This window comes from Perna viridis, chromosome 5 (genome assembly GCF_037379345.1).
Source record: "Perna viridis isolate PV_CMFRI_1.1 ecotype Kerala chromosome 5, ASM3737934v1, whole genome shotgun sequence".
In the NCBI taxonomy this organism is placed as follows: Eukaryota; Metazoa; Mollusca; class Bivalvia; order Mytilida; family Mytilidae; genus Perna; species Perna viridis.
Window position 1 is genome coordinate 5,965,729 of NC_142449.1, and position 20,090 is coordinate 5,985,818.

General features: G+C 32.4%; 1 protein-coding gene across 1 annotated transcript; it reads right to left on the reverse strand.

Moving 5' to 3' along the window:
• Positions 1 to 1,829: 1,829 nt before the first annotated feature.
• On the reverse strand, positions 1,830 to 19,644 carry LOC148615736 (heat shock 70 kDa protein 12A-like). Its single transcript, XM_088582273.1, has 5 exons — positions 19,522 to 19,644; positions 13,265 to 13,692; positions 7,332 to 7,550; positions 6,263 to 6,416; positions 1,830 to 5,461 (listed from the first exon to the last, which is right to left on the reverse strand). The coding sequence occupies exons 2-5, from the start codon at positions 13,622 to 13,624 to the stop codon at positions 4,398 to 4,400; spliced, it is 1,797 nt and encodes a 598-aa protein (XP_088438399.1). The 5' UTR covers positions 13,625 to 13,692; positions 19,522 to 19,644; the 3' UTR covers positions 1,830 to 4,397.
• Positions 19,645 to 20,090: the final 446 nt, after the last annotated feature.

Genomic DNA, 20,090 nt, shown 5'->3' on the forward strand with positions numbered 1-20,090 from the left:
TCTATGCCATCTTATGAACTTCGGTAGCAGCTTGTGGCAAATAATATTAGAAAGACCTTGAAAGAGTAACCAAGGGAACCAAGATTCTAGCGGAAATCAAAAGTCCAGGGACAAAGACCAGACATGGAAAACAGACACCCACAATATCAAAAAAAAGTATTCACGAATAACGAAATGGTTCGCAATGGCTTGCAAGGTATTCTGGCTTGATACAGGTTACAGACCACCAATTCAACCAATGAGCATTTGGAACGTACGCAAAAATAGTCCTACGCAGAAATTACCCCTGTTCCTCATAGTGCTGTGAAAAAAGTTCTCATCTTATTTTAAAAATTAAAACAGTTTCTGAAAGGAAAACATTTCTATACATTTTGTAGGTGCATTTTGCTTCTTGTGATGTGAAGCATAATCTCCATAATGGTTTCTAAATATACCCCTATCTTGTGAAAACACTGGGATTTCCCATGCTATTTATAGACCCTTTTTGACCAGTACTGCACTGCAAGTCTGCTAACCCCACATGCCATTCTGAGGATTGTGAGCGGACATATGTAGAATCATGCTGATATATAGTCCTCTGCAGGTTAAAGTTAAGGTGAAGTCCAGAGAAGCCATTGAATATTGTCAAATTAGCATAGAAGCCTATGGGAAGTGGAATTAGTGGTTTCTAGCCTTAATGCACATTTCTGATACATAAGTACTTCTTTACCTAACCTAATAGATCTACATTCCCTGAATCATCGTAACTACTAGACTAAGTTGTTTAAAGTGTTCACATTAATTCGTTCAAAAACGTTGCCTAAATTCTTGATAGCTGTAGGTTGGCACAAAATCATAGTTAAGAACCTTTGGAATATGTGTTCTGTTTTTGGTAACTCTTACAAAACAAGCTGATTTATTATAACCATTAAAGCAGCTATATGTAATGCAACATTGTTGTCGTATGTAATATTAGGATGGATATCAATTGTTTGGAAGCTGCCATTTTGAGTTCAAAATTAACGATTGTGTAACGATAAGAAAATCAAAACTAGTTTGGAACCAAACTAAACTAGTTTTGTTCAAACAATTTTGGATGTTAAATCCCATCCCTTTATACAAATAAGTAGGGTAAAGCGGAAACAGCTTCGAGGATTTGTAATGAGTGATGCTCGTATGCATGCCCTGTGATTTTTTTTCACATCATGTACAGCGGAGTGATACATAGTAAATCTGAAAGCGATTACAGGTCTGCAGCGAGGATTGTTTCCAAAATATACCTGTCATAGATAGTCGTCCTCCTTATATGGTCTTGGCGTGTGTCTTACCCTTCTGGAGAATATTGAGTCCGAAAGTTTATGCGGTGATACTGCTGTTCACTGCTCTTTGGGCACTTTCGGGCGTTTTTTGTTGTGTAAGTTTTGTTTTTATTTATTATCATTTAGGTAATCCCTGTTTTGTTGATTTGTTTTATTTGTCCGTTAATTTCCTTTGTTTGTACTGTTGGTATTACTTCTTCATTTTGTTCCTTTCAACAACAACAGATTCTTGAAGTAATTATCGCATGTCTTCGAGGAAACTATTAGACCCTGACATAAAGATTACGTAATTTGGAGGTTTCTTTCTATCAATTGTGGTTTTCCAGCTGATAATGACAATTCTCAAATATTCGTCTGTATTTGTGTAAACAAATAACTTTTAATCATTGCAACTCATAAATATGTTGAATTATATTTCTGACTCTACTTGGAAAAATTGGTCATACTTATCAGGACAGATAAATATATTTATATACAGTTCAATGAAGCTAAGCACTAACCATTTTGACAAATGAGACAAATATCTCTGTGTCTTATTTTCAGGCTTTATTGATATCATCCTGTGACTTTAAGATAAAGTTATCTTTTCTTAAAATGGTCATTTTAACGGTATGTCAGGTTTACATAAAGGGGATATTGCAAATATATATGTATGCTAAAACGAATTTTGATGTAATTCATGTACGAATATTCCAATCCTGATAACATTGGCACTTACTAGTAAATCTAGTAAAACTTTGATAATGAAAAAAATAAATATGATGATAGTTTAAAACTGGCTAATACAGAGACGATATTTAACTTAGAGATGATATTCATCATCTGCAACGTATCAATACAATAACAGCATAAAACATAGTGCATTCATTATTTTGGGTTACTTAAAGAGCTCCATTTCAATCGGTACAAAAGTAACTTTAAAATGGCTACAGTTTTCACTTAGGGTTATAGGGTCATCATAGTAGTGCATGTTTTAGTTTTAAACAGTACATTGCTTTAGAACGGATTTTTAAAACTAAATTACATTTCGTGATAAGCTTTTAACAAACTTTAAGCTTACATTTAAAACACCAATTTAATCAATAATATTAAAAAATACTACATCCGAAAGTACAACATATATTCTTTGTGCATGGCCAATAAGGTAAGTTAGTTGCTCATTGGTCGTTCATGATATAGGAATCGCGTTTGATGTTCATCTTGTAACATATTTGTGCGATATTGCAATCATTTTACATTCATCTAAAAAAATGATAATTTCATTTACTATAATTAAAATACTCTAATAATCGTTGGATGATCGGCTTTACCCGTAATTTATACGTGTATTACCAGTGACATATAATATATAATTTGTCTCTGGTATTGCCTATTTTCTATGCATATCTAAAATAAAATAGAAATAAAAATAAGAGAAACATATGAAATGTAATTATGAGAATTGAATGTTTCAATTTTCAATTTTTTTCATCGACGTGTAAAAGCTTTGACCGTAGCACATGAAGCGCTACATCAAAAACGAAACATTCAATTCTTAAATATTCTTTTAAAGGCCGTTATTTGTCATACATTATTTTTTGTTAAGCGCATTTCACTGATACGCTCCCGAAGGGAACGTAAATGGCTGTATTATCAACATGGGTCCTGCATACTTATGGGCAGAAAAAGCATCAATATCCGGTTTGTGCATGTAAAATCGGTAGCTTAAAAGCAGTACAATGGTAACTTCATTTTCGTATACATGGTAACTGCGGTTAAGGACCACGTCAGTCTGTGAAACATAAACTGGCTTCGATGGTTAAACACAAATCAAATCTGAAGTTCAAAACATGGCATCCGAATTACGAAAATTACGTAATCAATACCGGACAATTCAACCCAAAGACATTTCGGACAATGACACCCACAGTTTTTTACCATAAACTGGACATTTCGGCACATACATAGTTCAGACCATGACAATAGGAGAATGCATAAGGACAATAAAAACCGTATATCATTACACATTTTACCAATAACAAAAAATATGAAAGGATTTAGGTGTTTGAATTCATATGCTTCTTCGGGAGCGTATAAGGTTCCATTATCCTCAAATTAGTTATACTTAAGGAATGACTGCTATTTTTTTCGGTCCATGAAAAAAATAACCCTAACCCTATCAGGTTATATTCAAGTGTGCACCACGGCATTGAAATTACTTTCAATAGACCGAAAAATATAACAGTCCTTCCTTATGATTTTAATTTTAGTATAAAAATTCAATGAGTAAATCGTTGAAAATGTTAATGACGTCTCAGTCATATACAATTTGGTCTGTGAGATGATGGACATTTTTTTTTGTCCAATAAGAAAGCACGCAATTTTTGAAATTAAAAATCCATTTTAGACACTGTCCAGCAAGTGCCCGATTAACTAATTAGGTCGTACTTCATGTCCAAATTATACCTATTTTTATTTCTATTATGTTTCAGATATACAAAGAAAGAGGCAATACAAGTGATCAAAAAAGATCAATTAAAGCCGTTCACTTGACTGTAGGCGCGGCCTAAATAAATAGTTCGAAACTCATGAATTCAGAAGCATCACGTGTAAAGCCGATTATCTAATGATATTATACAATTTAATTTTTTTCCGACGCAGTCGGTATAGTGTCGCTTTTTAACCTTTGACCTTAAGAAGAACGCTGTTCTGTGGAAACGCAAGTCACCTGATCGTAATTCTGTTTCCCTATTGGCCAAATACTGATAACTGCATCGAAAATTAAAATTGCTTCCTCTTGAATGAAATGCAGAAACTTATTAAGTAAAAAGAATAAAATTTTACTGCGTCGGGTATCTTTTTTTTTAAAGATAGTACTTGTTTCAAAATATACTGACATGTGTATAATACTTGAAAGATGATTGTGTCCCTAAAAAATGGAACGCAGTTTAAAAATGCATTTCAACGTTTAGGGACACATAATGATCAATACTCTTTGAGCATATTTGCTCATCACTTGAATCGGATGAGAAAGGTAATATGAACAAAAATGGAAGGTTACCTATGTCAATGCAGTATTGTAAAAATATAACATTCCATTAAACTGTTAAGTGTCAAGATCTACTGCAACAAACTAAAATTGTATTGAGTAACTTCTTGTGTCTGTCTCTCAACAGCAGTGACTTCTAACAATGTGCCTCCGAATTTAAATTCAACATCTACGTAGCGTCTTTCAGCAGAAGGCTCTGGGATTGGAACAGGAAATTCCCCAAGTTTTTTGCAACCTTCATCATCAACATACATAGCACCACCGTCTTTGGGCGTGTAGTAGACAGCTACCGATACAGAGGGCTGGTGGCTTACCACTGTGTGGTACTCGAGTGTTACTACTTCATCGACTGATACCGATTTGTTCTTCGGCATAAAAGTCTCAAATACATCCCGACATCGATCGCCACCATCACCACCGACACGTTTGCTTGGATCATGCTTAGACTCGTCAAAAAGCGGCCTAATACGCCTCCCATAGGTACATTTTGTCATTCGCGAAGTGATAAAGTCAGGCCTGTGGCCGAATAATACTGCCCCCTTTACCACAGCTAAACCTGGGTCTTCTCTTGGCGCTAGAATTTGCATATCTGAGAATGCTTCTCGAATAGCGTCCTGTACTAAAGAAGCCTCTGAAAATCCGCCAACGAGGAGTAATGTCCTCAGATTTGTCGTAGGTATTCTATCCATGACCTTCCTTATTTCTTGTACAATATTTGTACAAGCAGTATCAAATAGAGAGGACATTAAAAGCCTGTCCATGCGCATTTTGTCACCAACGAGTAATATTTTACCCTCATACTCCGACTCGCTTACTACTGTCTTGAAATCTTTTTCAAGGTGTCTGGAACAGAGTTCCGTCAAATCGGTGAAAGGTATAGTAAAGTTGATGAACTGCCTGCTACAGGAACTTATGGTCCTTTTTACCGTCTCAAATTCTCTAAGAAGGTCAAGATAACTGGCAGTTTTATCGTTCCTTAGATGCTCCATAACAACTTCACCAACTATGTTTTCTAACAGATTAAGGAATTCTCTGTCTACAGTAGTGCCACCACAGGCCCCACCGGAAGCTGAACATAGTTCACGGAGCTCATCTTCGCTTACTTTATGATGAGCTGTGATGTCAACAGTACCACCTGAAAAATGTCAAATATTTTTGTGTCGGTTTCAAAACAGTGATAGCATGGAACAAGTTGTCGGCTGGTGTTAAAACTACATAAAGGGATTTTTTTCTTGGGGAAACTTCTTGAAATTAGTCCATACAAAAATACACCCGTACCCATATGACAATAATGCACTAGTATACATATTCAAAAAATATCATTTCTTTTAACAGTTTAAAAATGAAACTAAAACTTTTTCAAACAGAAAGTTGAAACAAGATGCACAAAAGCATCATATAAAAGTTTACCAGATATAAAACAGAAATCTCACTGGAGTCAATGACAAAGTGGAGGTAAAACTTCTCTTCAGATCATTTATTTTAATTTTCACCGACTAAAAATTCGTCAAGCTGTTTTGGAGGTGCTCTTGATACAAAATGGTTAACCCTTTTTATCCATCTCAAGTTAACGTCTAAGTCATTGAATACATTACAATAATTGAAACCCTATTTCCTATCAGATTTAAATTAAATATAGCAGCAAGGCGCACAGTCAATCACGTTCCATAAAATATTTCATAAAATACCAGAGTGATTTTTTTAAAGTGTTGCAGAAGTAAAATCGGTTAACAACCCTTTACCACATATCTGTTTATGGCTAAGTCATGTTATTTTCTTGTTTCTCAACGTTTCTGTAAACACCACACAAATGTGTTCAAATGGGTTGTAAAACGGGTATTACTAGTATACAAAACGCAATTCGTGGAATACGAAGCAATAAAAGATCAATTCGATAAGAATATGTTTATCCCGTGCTTAATAATCATATGCTCACCTCCAATGTCAACAACTAAATATTTAGTGTCTTCATTTCCAACAGAAAAACCCTCATCTGCCCCTGATACAAGTTCTGGTGGGAGGTATTGACAGAATATGGACGCTGCTTCCGGTTCAAGAGCAATCAACAAACGATCTTTTCTTATACCACCCTAGTTTGAGATTTAAGGACGTGCATTTATAAAGACATTTAAGATAGACAAAAAAGAGCAGAAATTTTCCCAGTCTCAAGTTTAAAAATTAACAAAAAACATATATAGTTGATAGACTTTTTATGTTACTTACAATTAATTTTATATATCGATGCATGTTAGAACTACTCCTATAGATAAATATTTCTAATGCTCGAATGCCTCAAATATGGCTACCGGTTATAGTAAGCAAAGTATTCATATTTTATGACCACTGCAAAGTGATTACAGTTGTTAAAAGAAAGTTAAATCAAGATATGTTTTAATGTAGATTGTCACGGAATGGACGCTCCTCTATATCATAAATTCCGAAATAAGAAAATTACAAAATATAAGTTCCTCTGAAAATTTGATTTCAATATTAGTTACATTATAAACTTAATATAACAAATGTTCCTAAAGGAATTTTTATTATAAAAAAATCTATGACATGTTCCACTGGAACCTCTGTTGAAAGGAACAAAATATTCATTGGCAGATCATCGTTCTATTTTATAATCTTGCAAACTCATACAGATTGAGATATCTTTAATTAACTAATAGTTTTTTGAATATTTTAAAATCACTTTTAAAGATTTTTTGTTTTGTTTTTGTTTTTTGTTTTTTTACATAAAAATAAGGGGAGATAAAATTGGCGGGAAACTTTACTATAGAAATGTAATGGGAATTTTTTTTTTAGTTTTGATTTTTTTAAAGAAATTCTATAGTATTAAGGCTCAATTAACTAGAAATCAAATTTGGAGACCTATGTGTTTATATTAAAATTCTAAAGTATGTTAATTCAAGATCATCGTTGAGAAAAATGAATATACCAGAAGTGTTACTTTTAGACACTTTCATTGTTTAAAATGCATTGTATATTCATATTTTATTAACCTTTTCCGCACTTTCCCTCATGAATTCTTTGGCTTGATCTGTCCACATAGCAGGAACGGTCAGGACCCATTTGATTTCACTCTCTTTAATTTTTATCTTTTGTTTTTCTATGTGACCCATCATATGCTCTTTCAAGGCCTTTATTCCAGCTGCGAACACGTCTATGGCAGGCATTACGTATCCTCTAACATCTTCTATTGTCATGTCTCTAGTGATTTCCTTTAACACAGATAGGGACTAAATAAGTGCCCTGTGTTCATCTAGTAGATTATATCCTTACATTATTCATTATTATACATGTGATATTTGTATCAATCTAATTCAAATTACCCCTATCAATTGTTCCATTCGAGAGATTACATTGGCTCCCTGTGTATATTGCAGTATTTTAAATGCAAGATTAGTATACTGGTTATATATTAATTATATTTTACAGGATGAACAAAATGGTTTTAGAAAACTATTGATCATTTTTACATCAATCATTGAAAATAGAAAACTTAAAAAATGTTCTACATTTGCTGCTTTTGTGGACTTCAACGGAGCTTATGATACACTTAATAGAAATGTACTTTTCCCAGATTTAAGTCAATTAAGTAAAAGCATAAAGATTTTATGTGCATTAAAAGCAATATACAAACAAACTGATTGTGCTGTGAAAGTTGAAGATAATTTGACTGAATGGTCTAGTGTGAATTCTGGTCTTAAGCAAGGGTGTGTCTGATCACCCATTTTATTTGATATTTTTTATGAACAGTCTAATATCAGATAAGAAAGCTCTAGATATTGGTCTTGATATTGATGGTAAAAAGATTTGTGTACTTTTAGATGTAGATGATTTAGTTAGTTGCTGAAAATTAGAATAATTTACAGTTAATGTTAGATAGGTTAAATAGTTGGTGTAATAAAAAAAACCAGATATGTTAGTTAATTTACAAAAGACTAAGATTGTACATTTTTGAAATCCATCGGTACAACAAACTACAATGTCATTTTATTTGATGGTAGAGTTTAAATTTTGATAAGAAAAAATGGTGTTATAGAGTTAAAGAAAGTTTAAAAGAAAGTAATTATGATTTTTTACAAATATTTATAACATTTTATCAAAACAGTGTATCGTACATTTGGAAAGTATATTTTTATTCAAAATTTTAAATATTGTGTGGAAAAATAGAATGTTAGCTCAAGGTACTTGTAGAAAGTTACGTACATATAAATTATTTAGAAGTTCCTGTTGGACAGAGATATTTATCTTATAATATTCCATATAAATACTGAAGCGCTCTCGTCAAATTTAGGTGGAGATGCACCACTCAGGATTGAGACAGGTCGATTAGAATGTAGGTGGGTTGAAGAAAGAGTTTACTGTATTTGTAATAATACCAATGAGGATGAAAAAAATGTTGTACTATCATGTCCATTATATGCAGATCTGCGACTCAATTCATACAATGAAATAAGTAAAATTCATTCGAATTTTAACCTGTTATCTGATGATGATAAGTTTATCTTTTTAATACATATGTTAACACATGAGTGTTTCCAAAATCTGCTTTAATATTTTAAATAAAAGAAAAACCTTTTTATATTCTTAAACTGTAATTGTGATTTTATGTAGTAAGTATGGAGGTGTATAAGGGTCATAAATTACGATTATTTTTGGTATATATTGATTTATCTAATGTTGATAAGAAAGTTTAAACTGTATTATCTTACATCTTATTATCTGAACTAATGCAAAAAATTATCGCGACTTTTTGAGATAAAATTGCCATTTATGTCGACAAAATACCCAAATTATCACGACTTAATAATATATAAGAGATAATTTTTCGCGACTTTTATTTATCTTGATGACAGAAATAGACTTCCATAAAAAATCGTTCAACTATAATGTCATTCCAACTTAACATGTAACTTGTCATGATAAGACTATATACTCAATATGAAATCAATTGGATGAGGCATTACAAAAAAAGTCCAAAAAACATAAAATTTCATGAAATTTTCTATGTCCAGGGGCCATAACTTCTGTAAAAATCATTCAACCGTAACATCATTCTATCTTAACTTGTAACTTGTCATGATAAGAATATACACAAAATATGAAATCAATTGGATGAGGCATTACAAAAAAAGTCCGGAAAACCAAGTGTGACTGACGGACTGACAGACTGACTGACAGACAGAAGGACGGGTGGAGTGCATTTGCCGAAAAGGGACAAAACAGACCATGTACTAACTTTCTTTTCAAACTGGCGAACGAACGGACAGGCGTAAACTAATATGACCCCATGTCATATTTATCATTTAGAAGGCATATACACATCAAACTTAAATTTCCTGCTATTAAGATTCACTGCATGAAGAGAGTGGCATTTACCTGTTTTCTGTTGTATTCCAAGATTTAGTGTTACGAAAAACTATTTTATTTTATTATTGTTCAGCAACCGCAATAAGACTTACTTCTATATTGGGATTTGAAGGTCGATTCTTTTATGTTTTCATCACGTCTGACGAAGGCCGCGATGCCAAAAAAATGTTTGCTTCATTACTTGGTGTTTTATTTGTATTCATTTTGTACTTGTCCCTTTTAAACGTGGCTATTTTCATTTATCATCCCTATTTATCAGTGAATCTCATAAATAGCAAATATTTTTTGTTACCCTAAAACAACTTTGTACACGACATTTTGTTGCTTAATGTGTATCATATCTTATAATCGTCTATCGGAACGACCGTTTTATTATTTGAAGAGGGATTAACCTTTCCAGAATTGTACCATTCTGTCTTTCTCTGCCAAATAAAACAAAATAAAACAGAGTGAATATTAATACAACTGAGCTCTTTGAATCGGATCGTGTCTTGTAGTTTAGTAAGTCAATAGTTTGGTTTAGATAAGGAAGGTTCATGGTGTGCCAGAATCTTTCCTGTATGTCCGTCTACATTTTTATCTCGGACACAATAAGTTTAGTTAAGTAGTTTGACAAGTGTGAACATCATTTTAATGTGAAGTTAGGTGAAGTTAACAGACTTGTAAATGAATAATATTCGCATGTCCATATATCCTAAAGACACACAGTAACTAATGCCATCGACCTGTGGTAAATCATAACAGCAAGAAATTACATTTTAATGCCTCCAGAATGATCCATTGGGATAATATTCCGCTCGTTTGTCAGTATGAAAAGGAAGTTGGGACATGGTTTGTATTTCTATCCTAAATTACCATACTTGAGCTACAGTTTTTGTTGTACTGATTTCATAATTTCGAATGTTCATATATATACTAAGAGGGTGTCCATGCAAAAACCAGGCAGTGGATGGCACATGTTTTCAAAATTTTTTTACCTATTTCATATCACAAATGCATCCTTTCTCAAAGTTGAATGTTAGTGTTGATTAACTGCAACGATTAAAGAGAAATAAATTACATAGAAAGCATTGAAATTCATTCTGACATACATGTGATGTATACTTTATATTGGAACAAACAAATCAGTGAGATAAAATTTATCCTTTGCCACTCATATCATTGGATCAGCCGGATTTTTTACATGGACAGCTTGTTAATGATTTACAAGACCAAATGAATTTGATTTTAGATTTAAGTAAAAACAGATAAATGGATTTAAATTGGGTGCAATAACTGTAATACAGAAATATCCAAATTTTTATTCAGCGAGCGATAAACTGGACAGGGCAGGGGCGGATCCATACACTTTTAAAAGGAGGGGTGGCAACCGGGTTTCCTAAGGAAAACGGGGAATGCTGGGGTATTATGGGATTATTTACCATTCTTTGTCACGTCAATTTTACCGCTGGATCCGCAACTGCATGGAAAAGGTCATAACCTACGATAACCAGCACGATGCTGAATTTACGCTAACCCATCGGAAGTTCTAAATTACGACAGAAAATATTAGTTTAAAACAGAGTTCTACATCTACAAAAGCTTAATTCATTGTTTCCATCAAAATAATTCCTTACTCCATATCCTGTTATTATTCAACCGAGTGTATTTATATAGGCACAAAATTTGATCGTTATTCATTTTTATAGCAAAGCAGTGCGTCTTTTAAGTGCAGACTATAGTTAAGGGTATTCTTTTATTTCTTTTTTTCTTTTTTATCTTGTTTTGTCATGTCTCGAATTGTCTCGTTTTTTTATTTCGTTTTGCAGCTTATAGGTACCCACTTCACGCGACTCAACATTAATACGTGTACGATGTTGCCTTACGTTTATTTCATTTATATATTTAATATGGAAGTCTATTTCTGTCATCGTGATAAATAAAAGTCGCGAAAGATTATCTCGAAAAGTCGTGATAATTGGGATATTTTGTCGACATGAATGACAATTTCAACTCAAAAAGTCACGATAATTTTTCGTGATAGTGAAGGTAATTATGTCGACCGTTCGAGTTAATTATCACGACTTATAGAGTGTCATGCCAATATGTAGCTTCGACATAAATATTTTCGCAATAGCTTTTTACCAATATCACGACATTAGAGCTAATTATTGTGACAAAATGGAGACATGTTATCTCAACTTGTCGTGAACGTATTGATATCTTTCGACATTAACTATCGCAATTTTATAGTTTAAAGTTATGAAAATGGCAAGTAGTGTCAGTTACAAAATTTTTGCATTGTGATAAATCATGTTGACTTTTTTTGTGAAATAACTTGAATTGTTGACGTATTATTTCGACGAACGTGAAATTTCGCGATAATTTATCGTTACTTACCACGAAAAACTAGCTTTTGTCGAGATATTAAGTCAATAAGTCAAGTTAATTCACGCAAAAGTCAACATGATATATCGCAACACACGTTTAGTTGTTGACACTACTTGGCATTTTCACAACTTTAAATTCTCAGATTGCGATAGTTTATGTCGACAGATATCATAACTTTAACGACCAGTTGAGTTAATATATTAGAATTTGACATGATAATTAGCACATAAAGTCGTTGTATTAGTATAAAGTTGTCATAATTTATCGTGAAAATATTGTATGTCAAAGGCACAACTTGTCGTCGGTTCCCTTGAAGTCGCAATAATTTATGTTAGTATATCGAACGGTCGACATAATTATCTTAACTATTGCGAAAAATTATCGTGACTTTTTGAGATACAATTGTCATTTATGTCGACAAAATACCCAAATTATCACGACTTTTCGAGATAATTTTTCGCGACTTTTATTTATCACGATGACAGAAATAGACTTCCATAATTTAATCTAATGATGTCACCTTAAGTTAGGCATCTTAAAATTATGTCTATCTGAATTTTTGCAGAAGTCGATATATTTTTAGCGACTGTACACATCTATCGCGTCATCAGTTTCTTTATTGCGACTTAATTTTGTCAGAATCTTCCTCAACAGAAGTATGAATTAAACAATATAAGTCAGATTGCATATGTGCTTTTTGTAAATTTCAATAGAACATAGTTATTTAATATGAGATAAATACAGTTAAAACTTTCGTATCAACATAAGTCAACATATACCAAAAATATAATCGTAATTTATGACCCTTATACACTTCCGTAAGTACTAGGCTTCCATAACTTTGTATTTTATTGTTGAATATTTGCATTTTATCTGTATTGTGTTTATTATGTTATATAAGTGGAGGGACTTCAATAAAATATTGAACATGCATCCATTCCGTTACTACAAGCAGTCACTGAATTGAACAATTGATAGGTCAAATTTTGATTAGATTGTATTTGTACCGTGTAGTTTAAGTAAAAATCCATAGAACTAATTAAATGGAATTCACTCAGATTTGGAAAAAAATCAGTCATCTGAATATTTCTGTAATGACCATCTATGAATGTTGTTATGCTTGCAAATAACCAAGGTTTACATTCTCTGGTACTCTTGGGCTACAAGTTACAACCAAGTATGGCCTTACCTCACGTTGATACAACAACATTTTAAACCTATCAAAGAAATAGTAGTTGTCTGCATCTTCTTCTAAGACAATATCAGCATATGTATTTTCAGCCTCATAACCAAATGACTCAAACTGTTGATTTTCTTTTCTAATCAGAACGCAAGTTGGTGTTTTAAGCGACATCAGCGACCGTCCTCCAGAATTCCAAGCCTGGTTCGTGTGGACATTTAGTTTGTCTTTTTCGTACTCCCCCTTCATGGAGTAAGCATATCCACTGTATGTAGTACCAAAGTCTAAAGCAGCTACCATTAATATGTCTCCCGGTATCGGTCCCATTTCTACGTAGTCTCCTTCCATCTCATAACCTCCCTGTGCCATATTGTATATCGAGGAGATCAGTAGTCTATTTTATTAATGTATTACGTGCATTTTCTTTTCCGTATAATCTGTAGGAAATAAAATTACAGACGATTTGAATGGTACAGAATATTAATGGTTAAACAGTAACACTGGGATAAAGCGGATGACCGTAACGGCCGTTACGGTCATCCCAAAATGGAGGAGGGGAAATTCGGGTAAGAATATGTTTCTTAAATAAAGTTGTCTATTCGAGTCATTCAACAAAATAAACATGACAAATAGTTAGACATTCATAAAAGGGGAAGCATATAGATAAAATGTATGATTAATGTGGAATTACGAGGTAAAAATAACAGCGGGATGACCTGACGAAGAATGAATCTTATTTTTCTAAGGATGACCGTAACATGAGAAATATTTCGTGATGAGAGTTGGCACTTTACCATAATGATAAACGTTGAATTACAAAAGATTTCACTGAATAATGTTAAATTTGAAATACTTAATAAATTAATTCCAAATGGCTTCTACACTTTACCACAGTGAGTTTTTATTGTAAAACAGAACTGAAATCAAACACCTCCAAAAATACCACAGTAAAAAGCTAAAACCTGATCATAAGATGTGAAGACTAATGTGCATCTACATTTGGTGGTTAGAACATTAAAAACAGCTGTGACTAGAAGGTACACTATTCTTGTACATTTTTTCTTATTTTATTGATAGAGGTTTGTATTTCATCTATTTCATTATTGTTTGTCTTCAGTGTCAAAATACAGTATTGCGTGTCACTGTCATTGAATACATGTACTGTTATGAACATCACAGCAAAATTTCATTGGATAAAATTTTATCAAATTTGACTATCACACAGACTGTGATACTGTCATCTTTTTTTTTCAGTTATACTGTACGGAACAACCTTTTCTTGCTGAGCATTTTTCCTTTAAATGGGTTTTTCCATATGATTAAATGCTGATTAGAACGTTAATAAAAAAACACACCTGTACACACAATTCATGGACAAAGATTAGACAAAGAAAATGGAAACACACATGAAATAACTAAAATAACAGGCACATAAAACAAAAGAAAAAGAACAACCCGGACTCCACTGAAAACTGGGAGCATAGACCTTGAGCACCGATAGGGTTCAGCAAAATTATTTTATTTAGGACTATTGAGACCACAGATAGTACTACATGTAGTGACCATAATGTTAATTTATTCATATAAGTATACAAAGCATCATCATGAAATAGAAGACAGAACTCAAGAGCTGGAACGACAAAACCAATATCTTGAGGCTGAAAACTATAACTTGAGAGAAGACTTCTTGAAACTTCAAAGTCACTCTATGAAGTATAACCTGATATTTGGTGGAAATAGACAAACTAATGAAGATGAAAATACTGAGGTGGTAATTCGTGAGTTTCTAGAAAGACAACTTCATATTGAAAACGTGGAAGGCATACAATTCCAAAATGTTCATAGATTGGGTCAGCGAAACGATGACAAACCATTATAGCTAGATTTACAAAATATAGTGATCATGAACGAGTTTTAAGAGCTGTACCAAGGGCCCTTAAAGGAAAAAGAGGCTACACCGTAAATCAGCAGTACCCAACAGAAATTGCAAATAGACGCAGAGCGTTATTACCAGAACTCAAACAACTTAAAAGGCAAGGCGTAAACGCTAAAATGGTGTATGACAAAATCTTGATAAATGGCAAACCATATGAAAGCGCAACCCCTGAGGGACCCCACGTCGACTTGAGTAAATAGGACAGTCACTCGGACACAATCAATACCAACGAAACATCTGTAAACAATAACACTGGACATTTAAATCCCAATGAATTAAACTGTTACGATAAAAAACTAAATGTTACATATCTTAACGTATGTGGATTAAAATCGAAATTGTTAAATCCTGACTTTTCAGAACTCATATTAAAATATGATGTACTTATTTTTGTTGAAACAAAACTAGACGAACTTGATACTATAGATTTACCAAACGATTATCTTTTTTATTGTAAAAATCGGAAAGGGTGTAAACGTAAATCTGGTGGTATTATTATTATTTACAAAAAGTGTTTATCTAACTTTATTAAGTTTATTGATTCAGAATCAGATGTTGTTCAATGGGTAGAATTAAATCTAAACCTTGAGAGTAAAGTTTATCTTGGTTGTGTTTATATACCTCCAGAAAATTCTGTCTATTCGTCTGAAAATTCTTTTATTGAACTAGAAAATGACATCATTAATTTTTCACAAAAATCGAAGTATGTGTCACTAGTTGGCGACTTTAATGCAAGAACCGCCCGACTTCCAGATTATGTTACACCTGATGAAAATTTGTTAGAAGAAATACTCCATATTGTAGATGATTATTTAACTGAAAACATGTATACTCACAAAATTTTAGAAAATATAGGTATTCCTCTTGAAAGATTTAACAAGGATGAAGGTAGAATTAATCCATATGGACACAAATTATTCGATCTTTGTAAACGGTGTTCTTTATTTATAGTTAATGGTAGACTACATGCTGATAAACTTTGTGGTAAAACAATTAGCAAAAACATTAGCACTATTGATTATCTAATTATGTTCCCATTGTTAATCCAATATATCATAGAGTTTGAAATATGTGACTTTAATCCCATGTTCTCTGACATACACAATAGAATACACTTTACTATCTTGTCCAAAAATGACAAGCATGATAATCGTGCTAAAGTTAGTGAAGGGGAAAAAATTATTAAATGGAATCAGGTGAAGAGTCAAGAGTTTGTGAGTAATCTTAATTCAGATGAAAATGATTGCATTAAAGAATTAGATGAAAAGGTCAACTCCGTTTGTATAGAAACCATTACCAAAGGTGTTATAGATGATTTGTTTTTAGATCTTCAAAATATTTTTGTTGATAATGCAAAAAATACATTTGGGACACACACTCCTAAAAAGAGATTAAATGATCATAATAAGTCAAAACCATGGTTTAATAAAACTTGTGCTGAAAAACGCAAAGAATTTAATAAACTCAGAGATAAATATAAACATGATATAACAGATCAAGTCAAAAATGAATTAAATCTAAAAGCAAAAGAGTTTCGAAATGCCATGAACAAAAGTTTTGAACTTTTTCAAGGGCAGAATGCAACAAAACTTAGACAAACCTCTAAATCTGATCCCAAAGAAATGTGGAAAATACTTAATAATATGAACTTTTCAAATAAGAAAGATGCTAATATTGATATTGATAAATTATATGAATACTTTAAGAAATTAAATGATACCAGTGAAGATGTTGTTGATGAAGATGATTCGGACGCTTTCCTTGATAACATATGCGACAATGATCTTTATGATGTAATTATTAATGGGGAGATAACTGAAGATGAAGTAAATGAAGCAATTAAAGGGTTAAAGAATGGTAAAGCTTCAGGTATCGACGAATTTGTAAATGAATATTTTAAATGTTCCTCGCCGCATCTCGTCTCTATTTTTTGTAAACTTTTTAATATTGTGTTTGATTCTGGTATTGTGCCAGATACCTGGTTAAATGGAATTATTCGTCCGATATACAAGAATAAAGGTGATCCAAATGATCCAGATAATTACCGAGCTATTACAATAATTAGCTGCTTAGGTAAATTATTTACATCAATTATCAACAGTAGATTAAACTTTCTTTCTAGTGAGTTTGATATTATTTCTAAATGTCAATCCGGCTTCAGGAAGGGTTACTCAATCACAGATAATATTTTTATTATGCATGCCCTGATTTCATTATATTTGACTTATGGTAAAAAATTATATTGCACATTTGTCGATTTTCACAAAGCTTTCGACACTGTATGGCGAGTTGGTCTTTGGAAAAAGTTACAAAATTATGGTATCAAGGGAAAGTGTTTCCGAATAATCTATAACATGTATGATAATATTAAATCTTGTGTGTCATTTAACAACCAGACTTCTGATTTTTTTCTGTGTCTGCATGGTGTTAGACAAGGTGAAAACCTTTCACCTTTTCTTTTTTCAATATTTCTAAATGACTTAGAAAAGTACTTTGAAAATCTTAATGTTCTACCATTGACAGTCATTAGAGAGAAAATTGAAAACACACTTCACCATTTAATTGAAATTTTTGTATTGTTATATGCTGATGATACAGTTATTTTTTCTGAATCTGAAGAAGGAATGCAGAAAGCACTTGATATTTTTCAAGAATTTTGTACTAAATGGAAGCTTTCGGTAAATGTATCAAAAACTAAAGTTATTATCTTTAGCAAACGTAAATCCAAAAATAATCCTGTATTTAAACTAAATGGTATAGAGTTAGATATTGTTGATTCGCTGACATACCTTGGTATTGTTTTTAAATTTAACGGCAATTTTAGCGATGCAAGAAAAAAACTTGTCGAGAAATCACAAAAATCTTTGTTTTCTATATTCAAAAAAATTAGAAACCATAGTATACCTGTAGATGTGCAACTTAAGCTATTTGACTCCTTGGCTGAACCTATTTTACTCTATGGATCTGAGGTCTGGGGTTACGAGAATCTTGAGATAATTGAAAGAGTGCACCTACAGTTTTGTAAAAGGATACTCAATCTCAGACCTTCGACCCCAGACTTCATGGTGTATGGAGAACTTGGACGTCACCCATTACATTTTCGAGCAAATATGAGAATGGTCTCGTTCTGGTGTAGACTTTTAAAGAATGAGACAAAACTTAGTAGCATTCTTTACAAGTTGATGCTAGCTTTAAACATTAACGAAGGCATGAACTTTAGATGGATTGCCCACATCAGATCCTTATTTGACAATACTGGCCTTGGATACATATTTGCAAATCAACTACACATTGAATGGAATACTCTAAAGCCTGTTTTGTATAACCGCTTTAGGGATCAGTTTATTCAGAGTTGGTTTTCGAATATAGTGAATTCATCTAAAGGGGATTTTTATGAAACTTTTAAAACAGATTTTGGCATCGAGAATTACCTCTTACGGCTGCCGGAGTCAAAAAGAAAATATATTACGAAATTAAGAACATGTAATCTAAAACTACCAATCGAAACGGGTAGATGGAATAAGACCCCTCGACATGAGAGGATATGTCCTCTGCGTAGGAATGGTATAGGAGGTGAGTACCACTATCTATTTATCTGTGATAATGAATCTATTGTTCAGCTTAGGCAAACATACATACCAAGGTATTATTATGTGAATCCCAGTGTTTATAAGATGAAAGGAATGTTAACTCTTTGTCATGTAAAATTGTTATCTTATATTGCAACTTTTGTAAGCAAACTTAACAAATATTTTCTATGATTATTGTATTACTTTCTGTCAACTTATTCTTCCTGTCATTGTGTATTTATATATTTATTATTGACCTCATGTTACCTTAATTGTGTCTGAGTGTATCAATAAAATCGTGTAAATCTAAAGAAAACCTAATAACATTTGATTAGCTTTCTGGGCATTTTCCATATGGTACCTTATGAAACTTTGTTTATCAGTATAAGCGCGTAGCTATGACGCATCAGAAATCGGGACTGATCGAAAAAGTTAAAAATAAATTAGTTTTTACTTTCTTTTTAAAACTGGATTTTCAGAAAATCGAACACTTATTTTTCGAAACTTCAATTTCTTTGCCATATTTAAGACACAATTTAAAGATGTAATAGCTTTATAAATGCACATTTCACTTATGTTGGTGTCATTTCAAATCTGTCATGGGTCGTCTTGAAAGATAAGGCCAATTATGTCAATTATCAATAAATACACAAAAAGTTAGGAGAACCAACAGTCTAGAACAATATTTTTGTTTACAATTCATTGTAGATATGCTCAATTAACACTAAAATGGTACCGCACGGTTTTAACTTTCAACTTACCAGAATATTCAATCAACTGTCTGACATTTCATATTTCCTCTCTATTTATAGTAACTTACTTCCTGGATAAAGCATACCCTATTTATAGCCTTGCGCAGAAATGTAACTGTCCGAATAAACCCGACAAAATTAATTTAAACTTTTGTTAGAACATCTTTGGTGTTAACAGAAACAGTTCAAATATTGCAGTACTATATGAGATAGGCAGCCTTCCTTTATATTTTACAAATGCAAATATTTATTCGTTAAAACACATTTACAATAAATGGTTATGACACAATACACAAATCCAAACATACAAGAAATGACAGTCCTAATAATAACCATATAGAAAAAAGAACAGGAGCGGAGGTGCCTTAAACTAATACTTTATTTAATTGACAAGGCGAAACATTTACTTATATTACAGTTAGTGTTTAATTTTAAATATATATTTTAATATCGTATCAATGTAATGTTATCTGCATAAAATGTACCACTGTAGTTCAGAATTATTTAAAGAAGCATTCATATTTTGTAAGAATATGCATGAATGTAATACTCAAACCAGGGGAGAGATCTATGATTAA